General features: G+C 36.1%; 1 protein-coding gene across 50 annotated transcripts in view; it reads left to right on the top strand.

The window, feature by feature from the left end:
• Positions 1 to 17,253, top strand: part of LOC106874649 (protein FAM135A) — a 293,022-nt gene that overhangs the window by 130,482 nt on the left and 145,287 nt on the right. For 46 of the 50 annotated variants that reach the window (XM_089355425.1, XM_089355405.1, XM_089355400.1 and 43 more), the window contains one exon: positions 14,983 to 15,065. In XM_089355425.1, coding sequence (XP_089211551.1) covers positions 14,983 to 15,065 — 83 coding nt within the window. Of the gene's footprint in view, positions 1 to 11,885; positions 11,909 to 14,982; positions 15,066 to 17,253 lie in introns of those variants that run through there. The other 4 variants (XM_089355389.1, XM_089355399.1, XM_089355388.1 and 1 more) reach the window with 2 other exon arrangements.

The raw sequence follows: 17,253 nt of genomic DNA, 5'->3' as shown, positions 1-17,253 counted from the left end.
CTATTCCACAGCCATACCAACAATCCAATAATACTATTCCACATATACAAAAACAGGCCATACCAACAATCCAACATACATCCATCATCAGCTGCCCCATGGATATCAGTAGATGAAAACCTTCTCTAAATAATATCAACTCAGCTAAATACAGAAATAACATGATGGGACATCAGTGAGCTGTGTATCAATATAGGAACATCGATAACTTATATATTTAAGTTATGTATTAGCAGTATCTTGTGTATTGACTAGAACGTCTGTAACTCATGTATCAAAGAAGTTGCACTATACGACTATTATTTAATCATGAGAAAAATAGATCTTTGTGGCTTTTGAAAAGAAGAGGATTCTGTTTCAGGTTAGTCCCTCCTCCTGATAAATATAGAAATTTACTTGGATTCTAGTGCTTTTCTTTCCCCAAAAGTGTTTTGTGATTTTTGAATATCACAGTCTTTCTGTCTCCTCTCTTGGCAACATTGTGTATTTCTGTGCCTTTGATATTGGTTTTTATTGTTTAATTATTTTATTGGACTGAGGTTGGTTACATGTAAAGGACCACAGCATAAACACATTCAGGTCACCGAGTTTTAGACTGATATAAACATATACACAGGCATGTACAAATGGACAAACACATACAAGTGTGTGCATGTACACACACATGTACATGCACATGTCCACAGACACATACGGTTCTAGGTTTCTGCACAGCTTCCCTCTACAAATTCTATTTATAAGGCATTGGCCTATCACAGGTTACATCAGAAGACATTTGCTCTTGCTGCTGCTCAGTGAGGTCAAATCCAAATAACTTCATTTTGAAGCAAACTTTTTAACTGCACAGCCATGCTAGTATTAGAAATAATGCATTAATATTCCTTTATCATTCTGTAAGTTTTTAAAACTTGTGTGTTGTATGGAAGATGGCAACGCATATTCTATACACAAAAGTATATCAGGGTTTTGAAAGTGTTATAAGTTCGGTGCATGCGCTGTAGAAATGTATTTAAGATAAAAGAACTTTTGAATAAAAAAAAAAAACCTGCCTGTAGCTGAAACTGGCTTCATGGATTGATTCTGGAGAGAGCTTCATCTAAAAGGACTGAGAGTTTAATGCAGGGTGTTTTCCAACCAAGAACGAAGGAAAGAAAACAAACTATTACTAGGTAAATCTGTGCCTGATTCTGTACTGTAGTAGTCTGCCTATTATAACCTGTTGATTGAAGGATGAAATAAATGAAACTGAGAGAGAGAGAGAGAGAGAGAGAGAGAGAGAGAGAGAGAGAGAGAGAGAGAGAAGTGGATGTAAAGGAATATGACAAAGAAGGTGTTTTGGAAAGGCAACAAAGAGAAAGGCAGATGTCATTGAGAAAAGTATGTTTTAAGAAAAAATAAATGTGTCAGATGTAAAAGTACTTAGTGAACTTAGTGATTGTATGATGGCACCTGTGCTTCATCTTTTATGTTGCTTTCTTTGCTCATAGAAGTAAAACTCTCATATGGGGAAAATAAATAACAGATGTTTAAACATCTATCATTTGGAACACCTGAAAGGAAAGTTGTAAGTTCACATGTAAATAATGCTGCAATTTGTATTTATTAGAAGTTCATTCAAATCCAAGCTGGCAGGTTGTATTTTAAGAGGATGCAAGAAAATTTATATATTTTTAAAGAATTCAGAACAATAAGTTATGAAATTTAGTTTCTATTTTTACTTTTCATTGAATATCAAACTGTCATAGGTACAAGCATGGTCATGTGGTTAAGAAGTTCTCATATCAACCATGTGGCTTTGGGTTCAATCCCACTGCATGGCACCTTGGGCAAGTGCTTTCTGCAATAGACTCTGGTTGATCAAAGCCTTGTGAATGAATCTGGTAGACAGAAATGGAAGAAAGTAATCCATGTATGTGTGTGTATATGAATCACTTTGTATTTTCCCCGGTCTTGTGTGTGTTTGCTGGTTGTAAGCAAAGGCTTTGCTGACAGTATTGAATGTGTTGTTTTCTTGTAGTCCACTGTGAAAGCATCTCTAGGCTGATTCTCCACAGAATCGTGTCTGGACAGTTTGTTGTTCAATAATCCGGTAGATTATTATCTCACTTAGAAACAGGCAGGGATTAATGTCAGGAAGGGCATCCAGCTGTAGAAAACTCTTCTCTAGTGTACTCTTGTCTAACCCATGCAGAAAAGAAAAGTACACACTAAAATGGTGAGGATAACGATGCCATGGAATGCTACTAGTGTCTACAATATATTTTCATTCTAAATTCTGAAAAGCTGAAGAATTTTTTTCTTTTTTTGCAATTTTGAATTTTAATTCTGCATTTGTATGCACATAGTTCCTTCCTTATTTCAGTTATTGATTTTGACGTCTTATTTTAAAATTTTCATAAGAGCACATGGCTTCAAAGTCATCATGGGTTGCAACAGAAGAATTTCATAGGCTACAGGTTGTGCAAATCTAATTTCAGGAAATATTAAGAGAGTAGTTTTTGTATTTCAGTATATCAGTAAAAAAAATGTACATCTATATACATATATATCATGATGATCATCATCATGGCCGAGGTTCATGCTGTTATGTTTATGTATTTGTTTTGCAAAATTCCTGGTGTGAAATTGTGTGTTGAAACAGATATTGTTATATTTTGGAATGGTCTTTCGTTTTTTTTTTTTCTGCCAAATAAACACACACACACACTTAAGCTTTATTATTGTTCTTATCTTAGTGTCCTTTATCTTAAATCTTTTGTCACACTTCCTGTGACCTCTTCAGCTACTCTCCATCCCACGTGTATCATCTTGTTCTGTTTATATATATATATATATATATATATATATATATATATATATATATATATATATATATATATATATATATATATAAATCTGGCAAGTTGGGCAGATTTCTATGGTTACAATCTTAATTTATTGATAATGTTGTTAACTCTATTAATACTTCTGATGCAGTACATAGTTGAAGTTAGCTATCAATCAGAATGAGTGAATATGGCAAATATTCATATTTTTGGAGGATTTTAATAACAATAAATAAAAAAATTAAAAATCATTACTCTTATTGTTTCTTGACTTTAAGGGTAAACATTTCTCTATTCTATACTGTTTTTTGTTTTTGAATTGGTATTTATAGATTATTTATGATAACTTGGATTGCAATCTACATGGGTTGCTGTCCTTGTTATTTAGACTACAGTCCAGCTTGAAGAACCTTAATAATGAGTTCAAATATCTGTTTATGTTTTTCTTCTTCTTGTATTGCATTATTGTATTCTTGAACATTTGCATATGAAAGTGTGAAATAATTTACTGTTATTAGTTTATTTATATTGGCTGGAATAAGCAAATATCTTAATGCATCCTTATCTCCATAAATGTCAAGTAAATAATATATTTCATGATTTTATGGAAAGTCAAACAGTACTCTATCAGAACCTTTTCTACATTAGCTGCACTGAAATACTGCCCCTGCTTGATAAAATTTCTCTCTTTCTCTCTCTCTCCCTCACACACACATACCTGTACTGATGTAAATGAGTGCGCTTGTTTATGCAATCCTATATGTAACAAAATATTACAATCTCCTATAACTTCTAAAAGGTTCTTAGATCCTTCACCCTTTAGTATTTAAACCGGCTATTTCTGGCCCAAATACTCCACCTATTTTATGCTCATTCAAACTGGTCAGATCCAGCCTCTTACACCTACCCTGCAATATCTTTCTAAAATTAAACAATCACATAATCGAAATCGGGAAGCTACAGGATAATGAATGATTAATTCAAAACAATGAATGAATAAGCATTATATTTGCCAGTGCCATGTCATGCTAGTACCCTTCAAAAGCACCCAGCACATGCATATATATTATATATGTATTTATATATAGTTATGGTATATTCTATTAAAAACGTAGTAGAGTACAGTATAAAGCTTGTCCACCTTCAGATTTACCCTGTGCTATCCAGTGGTAGCATTATATGTACTGCCAGGTTTGCATTTGGGCATCTGTCATGTGTGAATAGACAGAGAAAATTAGGGTCAACAAGAAGGTGTAGGGTTGGACATTTATTTTTTAATCACTACAATTGTTTCCATGCAACATTGTTCTCTAGATGTGCAGGTACTTGATTATGCACCTTTTTCCCTGCATTATGAGATCTAGTTGTGTTTCCTCAGGCGATATGTAAATATTATCTCCTTAAGTTTAAAATCTTCGGCTTCAAGAAGATCCTCTCAGTTTGTCATGGCCTGAATTTAGTAGTAGTCACAGCTTATTAGGGTGTGTTATTGCTGAGGGGCCATTGGCAAACTGCTTTGCCAACAATCCTTCAGCAACAACACACTCTGATAAGCTCAGTGACTATTACTAAACAGCAACAACAGACCCTGATAAGTCCAGTGACTACTACTAAATTCAGGCCATGACAGACAGAGAGGATGTTCTTAAAGCTGAGGATTTTAAACTTACGAAGACAATATTTACATATCGCCTGATCTCATAATGCAAGCAAACAGTTAATCAAATATCTGCACGCCTGGAAAACTACATTACGTGGAAACAATTGTAGTGATTACAAACCTCTTCTTGTTGATTCTAATTTTCTCAATTATCTGTCTGTCTGTCTGTCTGTCTCTCGTGTGTGTGTGTGTGTGTGTGTGTGTGTGTGTGTGTATAGATGGTAGTCTTTCATAGTCCAAAAAAGACGATTCTGCAATTTCTGCATAATAATGATGGACTTTCTTGTTGAAGATAACGTATAAGTGTTCAGTTTGTGCCAAATGACCTGCACAAATGATTTGTTTATAGTGATTAAATGTATGTGCTGTACATTAGTGCTCTCCCTCCATCAAATCACCATTACCTGAACAGGTTCATGGTGTATGATACATCATGTGTCAAAGTGATCACAGATCTATGTGAGATGAGGTGCTTTGATCAAGAATGCAACACATCATCTGGTCCACCAGGAACTGAAACCATGATCTCACACTCATGAGTGCAACACCCTAACCACTAGTCCATGTGCTCTTGTTATATATATATGTCTATATATATATATATATATATATATATATATATATATATATATATATATATATATATATATAATCATAATAATTGTTAATTATTAATTCTATTATTAATTGATGATTCCCTGCCCTTATTCTTGTATATATATATATATATATATATATATATCTCAACTACACCATGACTCTACTACAGGTCTTCTTTCATCATATGATGATACTGTAATTATTTTAAGAATAAGCTAGTACAGAGTAGTATTAGACATATAGATGGTGTTGTATACTTGCAGTCAACCATGAAAGCAAATCTGGGTTTCGTGACATTTGTTGACATATTCTGTGATCTTTGTAAATGAAAAGGCTTGTAATTATGTTTGACCTGTTTGTTGTTTGGTAGACTAGGGGATTTATTACCTTGCTTGGAAAGGGGTGAGGGTTGGTGACAGGAAGGACATCGGGCTATAGAAAATCTGTTTCAGTGTATTTCATCTGATCCTTGCAAGCATGGAAAACTGGATATTAAAATCATGATGATGATGATGATAGTAATGCATAGTTTTTAGATGATAGGAAATGGTAAGTTGTGTTGTTGGCGTCTTTCTGTGGACCGTTTAACAATCTTCTGATTGCAAACAAAGCCAACTCATGGACTCTGTTCACTGGTGGTAATGAGGAGTGCAATTATGACAGCTATAATGTTTAGCCTGTTTCAGCCTTGACTGAGTTGACCAATAAATCAAAAGCATTTTAGTCATGACCATCTCTTTTTGTGTGCCTAGGACGTTATTCTCCAAAATACCTTTCTTTTTCTTTAAATAAATGTATTTTGAGGGAGATTTAGCTGTTATTTCCTGTAGGTCAGACAATCAGGCACAGGTTTCTTTGTTGGCTTGGTAGTGGTAGTGTGCGGAGGAAGAGGACAACAATGAGAGTGGCAGTATTTTCTCACTAATTTTCATGTTTTAGTTTGTTACAGCTTGACTTGTCCTCTTAATAGCATATGTCAACTAGTGTCATTTACATTTACCTGCTATTTCTAATTCTTCATTACTAAACATGATTTTCTTTTATTTTCCTCTTTTTCAGTTTTAGTAATTAGATCTCAGATTTCATTTCTTGAAGTATTTGAGCTATAATTTACATTTAGAAGCTATATTGATATTTTCATTTATATATGTATGTGTGTGTGTGTGTGTGTGTGTGTGTGTGTGTGTGTGTGTGTGTGTCTGCATGTGCAGGCATGGCTGTGTGCTTAGAAGCTTGCTTCCCAACCACATGGTCATGGGTTCAGTCCCACTGCATGGCACCTTGGGCAAGTGTCTTCTACTATAACCTTGAGCTGACAAAAGCCTTGTAAGTGGATTCGGTAGATGGAAACTGAAAGAAGCCTGTCATATATATATGTATATATTTATGTGTGTGTGACTGTATTTGTCTCCCCACCATCATTTGAAAACCGATGCAAGTGTGTTTATGTCTCAACTTAGTGGTTTGGCAAAAGAGACCGATAGAATAAGTAGTAGGCTTACGAAGCATAAATCCTGGAGTCGATTTCTTTGACTAAAACCCTTTAAGGTAGTGCCCCAGCATGGCCACAGTAAACTGAAACAAGTAAAGGCATAAAGGAATATGTGTGTGTGTATGTGTGTATGAGAGAGAGAGAGAGAGAAAATAATATTAAAAAAAGAAAAAACTTTCCACATCATATCTCATCTTTGGTTTTTTCTACTTTTAAAACAAAGCTCTGTTTCTTTCAATTGTTACTTAGATGGAACTTTCTTTCAATCTATATTGCTTTCAGTGGGAAGATTTATTAATAAACTAGCAGAGATAACCAGCATTGCTCAGGATTAAAATGACTTAGTTTGTATATATATATATATATATATATATATATTTGCACACAGCTATGTTGAAACATGTGATATGGGAAAGTGCAGCATTGACGACAAAACATTTGTGGGAATAGATGATGGGCTAATTCAACTAAGCGACTCATGTCATGCATCCATTTGGAGGATTCCAGGTCCTAACCTGTCATAGACAATTGGAGGTGTGTGATTTTTGAATGCGCTGAAAAGCTGTCAGTAGATGTACTCTCCTATGTGGCTGTTGCCACTGTGTCTAACATGACTCATCGTATGGTTGACAGTCGAATGAATGTAGGTATAATGGAGATATTGTACGTAAATGGGTACATTCCGGAAAGGGGCTGCAATAGGAGATGGCAATGGGGAAGTGATCTGTTGAAATGTTGCAGAAGGCAAAGGATTGACATTGGATTGCTGGTGTGGCTGTAGAATAAGAGACATAAGCTGAACCTATGCAGTCACAATGGAATATGTAGAATTATTTGAAAAAATAAGGCATAACGGCTTACTGTGTGGTTGGTGGGAGTAATCGGAGAATATACTTCCACACTGAAGTCTATCCAGGAAACTGCTTTGTAGATGCAGTCTTCAGGTTTGTTGGTATTATGCCGAAATGGTATCCATCTTCACCATTCACAAAGAGAAGTGGATACTAGAGTGCATCGTAGGATGTAGTAATTCCCACAAAACCTCTTGGTAAACAATATTCTTTGTTTTTCCTTGTGAAACAAATGCAAATAAATTTTTTTGCTTCCCATTCTAGAGCAGCCAACATATAATTGCCCGTGTGAGAAGCATGGCTCTTCCAAGTGGAGTCCTACCACAGGCAGTGTTTGACCCTGTGGATTTATTGATAGACATTGCGAAGCTGATATGAATAGGAAATTGCACTCTTCTGAATGAAAAAGGAAATTTCAGCTCTTGATGGGATGAGAGGAATCCTGGGTATGGAAACATCCTCTCCTTTTCCACATCCAGAGAGAATGATGGCTTCAATAACATGTGTCATCATCTTCTTTACCACCAGGTAACAACAAACAAGATGAGGACAGGTATCTGTCAAATGTAAATAATGTAAGAACGATGATATATATATATATATAGACATACATATATGCCACATTAAAAGCACTCATGGCAGTGTCACGTAAAAACGCCTGTGCAGTGCCACATAAAAGCAGCCATGCAGTGCCACATGAAAGCACCCAGCACACACTGAAAAGTGTTTGGTGTTAGGAAGGCCATCCAGCCATAGAAAACATGCCAAACCAGACTGGAGTCTGGTGCAGCTTTCCAGTTTGCCAGCTCAGGTCAAACCGTCCAACCCATGCCAGCATGGACAATGGACATTAAATGATGATGATGATATATATATATATATGTATATATATATGCTGGTTTCTTTCAATTACTTTCTATGAAATCTACTCATAAGGCTTTGGTTGGCCTGGAGATATAGTAGAAGACAATTGTTGAGGGAAAATCTAAAATCATGTGGTTGATAAGTAAATTTCTTTACCAGTACAACTATACCTGCATATCTGCATCTTGCAAATCTGTGCTACAAAATTCAATAATTGTGTGTGTGCATGTGTGTTGTTGGAGAAAATGTTTTATAATTGGTTGACCTTTCTGAAGGCAACTACCATATTTTATGGCATATAATGTCCAAGAAAATATAACATGCACTCTTAGTTAGAAAAGAAAATTTCTTGCAAAAAAAAAAAAAAAGAAAAAAAAAGAAATCCAAAGACATTAAAAGCTAGACGTAAAACCTTTTATTCATTCTTAACAGGAAAGATATCGGCATTTATATTATTGTATAAAAAATAAAAATCAAGCAAATAAAAGAAAATCATAAGCTTCATGTTTAAAAAATAATTACCATCATTTCATGGTTTAAAAACAAAAAAAAAAAAATTACCATTATCTCATTATATTCACTGTCTCATCTCTTCCTCTCTCATTCTTGCAGCCTCCACCCATCCACACTGTCAGTTCTACTCCCATTCATTTTTCCTCATCTTGTTCTTTGAGGGTCTACACAGACTCCTAATCACCACTATTTTTATCTCTTCCTCACTCCACTCCAACCATCTCCTTTCTTCAAAAACATAAGTAGCCATGTGACCCCTCTACAGTAAGAAGCCTTTTTTGCTTCAGCCCTTTTCCTCATACATTGATCCCTCATCTCCTAGCACAAAGCTACTTCTCTCAGGGGGTTTATAGTCTTGCAAGGAAGTTGCATGACAACCTTCTTAGGGATATATGAAAAAAACACTGTGAAGTGATTGGTGTTAGGAAGGGCATCCAGCTTTAGAAACCATGCCAAAGCAGACAATTGAGCATAATGCAGTCCTTGGTTCTGTTAGTTCAAATCAAACTGTCCAACTCATGCCGTCATGTGACAAAGATATTAAATGATGATGTTGATGCTAATTTTTAAGCTAACAAGCCAAAACCAAAATATTTATTGTGAAATTGGATGGAAACATACAGTAAATAGAAATGAATAAACAGAAGATACAAGAATACTTTATTATGCCTTATCAATTGTTACAGTATCTAAAATAGAATTACCTGTCTGCACCTGGTGACTACAGTATCCCCTTTGAGCATCTAAAATAGACTAGCCCACTTGTACCCATTGGCTACTGTATCCACCCCTTTGAGTATCTCAAAAAGATTTACCCATTTTCACTTGGTGACTCTTTTTGATGGCAGTTTCACTAAAAATGCATTGCAAAGGCATGACCTTTATATGTAAATATCTGTGTATATCATCATCACTCAAGCAGTTGATCTGTGTTCGACTCCTGACTGACGAAGTGGAAGTACACACAGACACACACACACTCACACACACACACAGACACACACAGAGAGGCACACACACACACAGACAGAGGCACACACACAGAGGCACACACACAGAGGCACACACACAGAGGCACACACACAGAGGCACACACACACACAGAGGCACACACACAGAGGCACACACACACACAGAGGCACACACACACACAGAGGCACACACACACACACACACACACACACACACACATAATGCGCTTCTTTTGGTTTACATTTGCTAGAATCCATTCTCAAGGCTTTTATCAGCCTGGGCTGGGGCTATAGGAAAACACCCTTGGCCAAAGGTACCATAATGGGGGACTGAACCTGAAATCAAACGGTTAGGAAGTGAACATCTGTTCCACCCAGCCATGCCATTAGTATACTAATTAACATTATTTTGCATTTATGGATTCTCTTTTAAATAACATAGGCATTCAAACTACATGAATTTTTTTTTTTAAATACCTTATTGTATCTTAAACAATTGTGCTCAGCAGTATGTGGTGTGTGTACTCAGTAAAATATGTTAATGTCATTGTAGTTGATGACAATTCAAGTTCATCGCAATTTTTACATAATTATATTCATTTCCATCTCTTTGAAATGCAAAGTGATTTAAAAATAAATGGTTCATTGAAGCCATGTTTTGCTAATGTATATTGCTGCTGCTTTGTTGTCTTCTGACAAGCTCTTTTCTCATTTGTTTTTCCTGTTTGCTGAATACCTCGACCTTGCAGTCTTATTTATTGTTCTTTAAACTAGTTTGTAAATGGATTTCAAAAGATTACTAATGTATGTATAGCATGTGTAATACTTATTTTTGAAGTATGATCTCATAGTTAAAATGTTAAAAAAACAAGAAATCATGTTGATAGGTAGCTATATCACTAATTGTTTATTTTTTTCCTTGTAAAGACATTTAAAAATACACAAAAAAATGCTTATAGATTTTAGATCCCTAAATCTAGTGGGTGTTTATTGATTTACATTTGTGCATTTTTAAAGCAGGTAAAACGATGGTTCGTTGTGAAGAATTTCCTTGTCAAAGCATAACGAAATGAAAAATGGATTTAATTAATTTGACTCTTGATCTGGGTTAATTGAGAATAAATTAGAAAAAAAACTTTGTATGTGATATTGTTACCATCATTACTGCTATGGTCATCGTCATCATCATAATCATCATTACCATTATTTTAGCATATTTTCCCATGTTGTGATGGGATGGATGGGTTGTCATGGTCCAAGTCAATTCTTATTCAGACTTGATGCCCTCATATGGGGTCACATGTATATTCCATGTTTAGCATGGATTCCCTAGTTGGATGCCCCTCCTAAGATCAAATATTTTACTGAGTATATTGGATATGTTTTACTGTGATGTAGTATGCTAGAGAGATGTCCCTCTGTTGGCAAAACTGAAGAATCATCTCAGTTCTATGTTGTCCTTGATTGTTCCACTGGCACCAGAGAGATTCCTTGATCCATGATAAGACTAAAAAAGTCCATCTTCCTTGTGTTGTCTCCATTCATTTGTCCCTTTCTTTCCCACACAGTTTAGAAAATGACACTAATGTATTCAATCATGTGTTGTTATCTCAGATCATGTAGGTGTTGTAGAAGAAGAGTGGGGGCATGGTAGAAGAGAACCAGAGTGATAAGAGTGAGAGTGTGTTAAAGGATAGAGTAACAAGAAAGAGAGGGTGGGAGAGAGAGAGAGAGAGAGAGAGAGAGAGAGAGAGAGAGAGAGAGAGAGCAAGCAAGCAAGCAAAGCAGAGAAGGTAAGAATGAATGAGAGAGAGAGAGAGAAAGAGAGAGAGAGAGAGGGTGATGAAAGTGGGAATAATGGTAAATTGGGAATATGATGGAAAAAAGGGGCAGTGAAGTGAGGGCCTCTTGTACATTAGAACACATATCCCTGCCTCTGCTCCAGCATCGCTTCAATTTCTTCAGTTCTGTCTTTCTTAAAAACAGCATGACAAATACAGTAAATTACTATAGCAGTACTTATTGTAATTTCTCTCCAGGCTTTGCTATGTATTGTTTTCAAAGTGTAATGTATCAACAATTAAAGCATTATATCCACTTGTGTTCTAGCTACTCCATCACAGTTATTCCATGTAAGTTTAAATTTTCTCCTTATCTTCTATCATCTTGTTGATATTTATTGTCATTAGACAGTTGCTGTACCCTTTTCTCAGTATGTGTAACAAATAAAAGGGCAACTGGTTGATTCTGTAAGGGTGTCAGCAGATATGTTGGTAGATAAAAAAGAATTGTGTCACTGGCTTGTGGTTTTTTCATTACTAGTAATAGGTCACAAATAACCCAGTTCAGTTGTTAGCAGATCCCTTTTGTAGGTAAAGTTTGCTACCATAAGGTACAGGCATGGCTGTGTGGTAAGAAGCTTGCTTCCCAATCGCAATTCTAGGTTCAATTCCACTGCATGGTACCTTGGGTAAGTGCCTTCTACTATTGCCCATGGCTGACCTAAGCCTTGTGAGTGGACTTGGTAAATGGAAACTGAAAGAAGCCCAGCACACACATGCACATAAGCGTGCAGATACAGTATAATTCACATGTACTTTGTTAGTTTACCATAGCTTATTGTGATCCTACTATCGGTACAGCTTGGTGATAAATGGTTTCTATGAAACTGTCTGAAACAGTATAAAACCAGTCCCAATGCATTATGAAATCCATCCATCAGCTTATGACTAACGCAGTTTGGGTTGTTGTCAATATTCTTATTACTTTTGTAAGTTCTGTGAAAGACGAACAGTGTTATTGTTATTCTAAAACAATTTTTTTGTCAAATGATATAATTAAGTTTCCTATGTGACCAAATTCACACAATGTCTATATTTTATCTCCATTCTGTGTAATGTCTTCATTTTACCGATCATTATAGCTCCATACATCAGAACCATTTCTGTAATATCAGAAGCCATTCTCTTGCTGATGCCACCTTATCTCAGTTTTGATTGGCAATTTTTCTTTAGTTATAATTCCTTATGCTTGTTTAACTTAAATTAAACCTCAACGTTGTATGAGCACACTGGAAAAAGTGTTTAAAAATCTTTGTTTATATTTCATGTATATAGCTAACCTTGTTTTGGTGTGGAACTGTTTCATTTGTACATCACATGTAATTTGATGTTATCATCATTCTACCTAACCCATACCAATGTGGAAAATAGATGTTATTTTGTCTTTTAAATTTGATTTAATCTTTTCTTTCATGAAGTATTACATTAAGAAAAGAGTTTAGATTTTTATAAACACAATTTCTTGTTCCTTTTCATGTAATTTTATTACTTGATTTTTAGAAAGGAGAAATTGTCCGTCGATTAATGTTTTACATGGAAATTTACATAGCTCTTTTGGCTTTTGTTAAAAATTGAAAATGTAAGATTAAATCTTTGACTTGGTAAAGACTGAAATAACTTGTTTTCACTTACACTACCAAATACAAAGAATATTTTGTTCTACATGTATTACACTAAATTGTATCAGATTGCACATCTGTCTGCAGGAAATGTATAGCAAAACACAGGACATGAACATTGAGAATTTCACAATTTTGGTTTTGATAGGACTTTGTGAAAGATGATCTTTATACTTCAGTGAAGGTTCTGAAATTACAGGGTTGAGCATAAACACAAGCTACACAATTAAAAGTTAATAAGTTTCAAAATAATGTGTGTGTGTCCTAATATAAATCACAATAATAGTATGGAAGGAGAGAATTGAATAAAAATATCTTTTAACACTTTAGCATTGAAACTAGCCATATCTGACCCATATTATTCTGCCTGTTTTATGTTCAAACTAGCCAGATCCAACCTCTCACGCATACCCTACAATGTCATTCTAAAAATAAACAATAGTGTTGTTGAGATCTCAAAGCTGTGAGATAATGCACATTTAATTCAAAACAGTATTAATAAATAAGCATTATATTTGACAGAGTAACCTGACTACTAAAGGGTTAATGTGATTTTGATTAGCTTTCACAGAAGTTTTCAATCTTGGAATCAGTATTTTACTGTAGTACGTCTGGAACTCAATCTCACAATCCAGACAAATATACTTTCAAATTATCTGAAGGTCTGTGAAGACCAGAGCAAATTTATGCTTTGTGAGAACAAATCAGAACCGGGAGTAACAACATTGTGGTTTGTTCTTTTTTACTGATGAGAAAATAAAGAGAAAGTTTTCCTTTCTGCCTATGCATTCATTCAGTAGCTCATTCATTCTGAATGTAAACTTCATTGTTTAACTTTTAAACCTTTTATCATTCAGTTTACATTGTCAAATGTAATGCTTATTTATTCACATTGTTTTGAATTAATAATGCATTGAATCAATAATGCATTGAAATTTTGATGATGTGATTGTTTATTTTTAGAATGATGTTGTAGGTAGGTGTGAGAGGCCAGATCTAGCTGATTTGAACAGAAATTAGGTTGAATATTTGGGCTGTTTAAATGCTAATGAGTTAAATCATTCTAACACAAAAACTTATAGTGGCTTGATATGCTACATTCTAATATAATCACAAGCATAATCTTTGTATTCAAGTGACCCACCCATATGTTACAGAAATACCGTCATTTGCTTTGCCATTAGCCATAATATCTTGTTATAAAGATCTTACCAATGAATATAATAGTATAAAACATTTCTTATGAGAGTTTTGTGAGTGGTTATCAAATTCTAGTGAATTTCTTTTAATCTTTTTGTTTGCTCTGGGGAGCTGCCATTCTCTGAATTTTTAAGGAAATATATTTTTAGATATCTTTTACAGGTCATCATCTCATGACTGTGGAATACACAGTGCTCTAATGGATTACAGAGGGTTTCTCTAGATTTTTCCTTTCTTAATTCTTAGCAATATTTTGGGGCCTTGTATAATTTTCATCAATGTGTCTGGCTCCGATACCTTTTCTGTAGATTTCAGATTATAAAGACAGTAATGGGTTCAAGTTCAAGAGTTAATAGTCACTTTCACTTTCAGTATTAAATCTCTAGTGTCGCTGTTCAAACTTGCCCTCTGCAATTATGCATCTTCTATGTAATTGATATTAATTGTAAATGTTGTGTGTTTGTAGCTTTTTGTTGTGTATTTATTTAAATGATAGTTTTAAAATTTCCATCTAATTCAATATTGGCGTTCTTGTTTTATTTACAGAAAAAAATGTGTGAACTGCAAGCCACTTTAGAGTTTTCTGTTGAACTTGGAAAATTCTATAATGTTGATCTTTTTCAACGTGGGTAAGTATTGTCTTTTGTCTTTTTTTTTTTGTTTCAGTCATTGGACTGTGGTCATGTTGGGGCACCGCCTTGAAGTGTTTAGTCAAACAAATTGATCTCAATACCTAATTTTAAGTCAGATACTTATTCTTGCAGTCCCTTTCCTCAACCATTTACAGGGATGTACATAAACTAACACTGGTTGGATGACCTGCTCATGACATGTGTATTTAAATCTGCAGTTGGCATTTCTCTGTTTCTGAGTAGAACATTTTATCAAAGCTATCCAGGAATCTAAGAATGTTACCCAACCAGGGAGAATTATCTTCCACTCTCTAAGCATTGACATTTTAAAAACCCTTAGGTTGAGAAGAAACTTACACTTTTTTATTCTCAGTCAAAAAATTGTGAAATCTACTGTTTTCATGTTGGTGTATATGGATGTGGCTACACATATATGTATACATACTCTTTTACTCTTTTACTTGTTTCAGTCATTTGACTGTGGCCATGCTGGAGCACCGCCTTTAGTCGAGCAAATCGACCCTAGGACGTATTCTTTGTAAGCCTAGTACTTATTCTATCGGTCTCTTTTGCCGAACCGCTAAGTTACGGGGACAAACACAGATATACAAACATATACACACGTACATACATACATGTATATATCGTTTTTCCATTCTCTGAACTTTCCATCTTACCGACGAAGGGCTACGCCCGAAACGTCATACACTCTCTCTTTCCTTTCCCGAGCGTCCAATAACACTATCCGTATCACGTCCTCACTTTGTTGTTTTTTTGTTATTGTTTTTTGTGTTTTTTTGAACTTATATATCATCATCATCATCATCATCATCGTTTAACGTCCGCTTTCCATGCTAGCATGGGTTGGACGATTTGACTGAGGACTGGTGAAACCGGATGGCAACACCAGGCTCCAGTCTAATTTGGCAGAGTTTCTACAGCTGGATGCCCTTCCTAACGCCAACCACTCAGAGAGTGTAGTGGGTGCTTTTACGTGTCACCCGCACGAAAACGGCCACGCTCGAAATGGTGTCTTTTATGTGCCACCCGCACAAGCCAGTCCAGGGGCACTGGCAACGATCTCGCTCGAAAATCCTACGGGAGCCAGTCAGGCGGTACTGGCAACGGCCACGCTCAAAATGGTGCATCTCATGTGCCACCCGCACAAGAACCAGTCCAGGGGCACTGGCAACGATCTTACTTGGCTTGCCGGGTCTTCTCACGCACAGCACATTTCCAAAGGTCTCGGTCAGTAGTCATCGCCTCGGTGAGGCCCAATGTACGAAGGTCTTGCCTCACCACCTCAGCCCAGGTCTTCCTGGGCTTACCTCTTCCACGGGTTCCCTCAACTGTTAGGGTGTGGCACTTTTTCACGCAGCTATCCTCATCCATTCTCACCACATGTCCATACCAGCGCAATCGTCTCTCTTGCACACCACAACTGATGCTTCTAATGTTCAGCTTTTCTCTCAAGATACTTACACTCTGACGGGTATTCACATTGACATTACACATCCAACGGAGCATACTGGCTTCATTCCTTGTGAGCTTACGTATGTCCTCAGCAGTTACAGCCCATGTTTCACTGCCATGTAGCATGACTGTTCGTACGCATGCGTCATACAGTCTGCCTTTTACTCTGAGTGAGAGTCCCTTTGTCGCCAGCAGGGGTAAGAGCTCTCAAAACTTTGCCCAGGCTATTCTTATTCTAGCAGCTACACTTTCAGCGCACCCACCCCCACTACTAACTTGGTCGCCCAGATAGCGGAAGCTATCGACTACCTCTAGTTTTTCACCCTGGAATGAGATAGAAGTTGTTTCCTGTTTGTTTACAGTCTTTATTGCACCTGAACATCTGCCACAAACAAAAACTAACTTGCTAGTTAACCTGCCTTTGATGTTGCTGCACCTCTTATGTGTCCATAGCTTGCACCGGGTACATCTTATAGAGTTACTACCTACTCCTTTTCTACATACTGAGCAGGGCCATCTACCTGAAGGGGTTTGTGTTTTATCTACCTTCTTACTTATTAGGATTTTGGTTTTAGCTAGGTTGACTCTAAGGCCCTTCAATTCTAGACCTTGCTTCCACACCTGAAACTTCTCCTCTAGTTCTGATAGTGACTCCGCAATTAGGGCAAGGTCATCAGCATAGAGGAGCTCCCAGGGGCAACCTGTCTTGAAC

This window comes from Octopus bimaculoides, chromosome 7, assembly GCF_046866305.1.
Source record: "Octopus bimaculoides isolate indiv1 chromosome 7, ASM4686630v1, whole genome shotgun sequence".
In the NCBI taxonomy this organism is placed as follows: Eukaryota; Metazoa; Mollusca; class Cephalopoda; order Octopoda; family Octopodidae; genus Octopus; species Octopus bimaculoides.
This window is presented reverse-complemented; position numbering and strand designations above follow the sequence as displayed.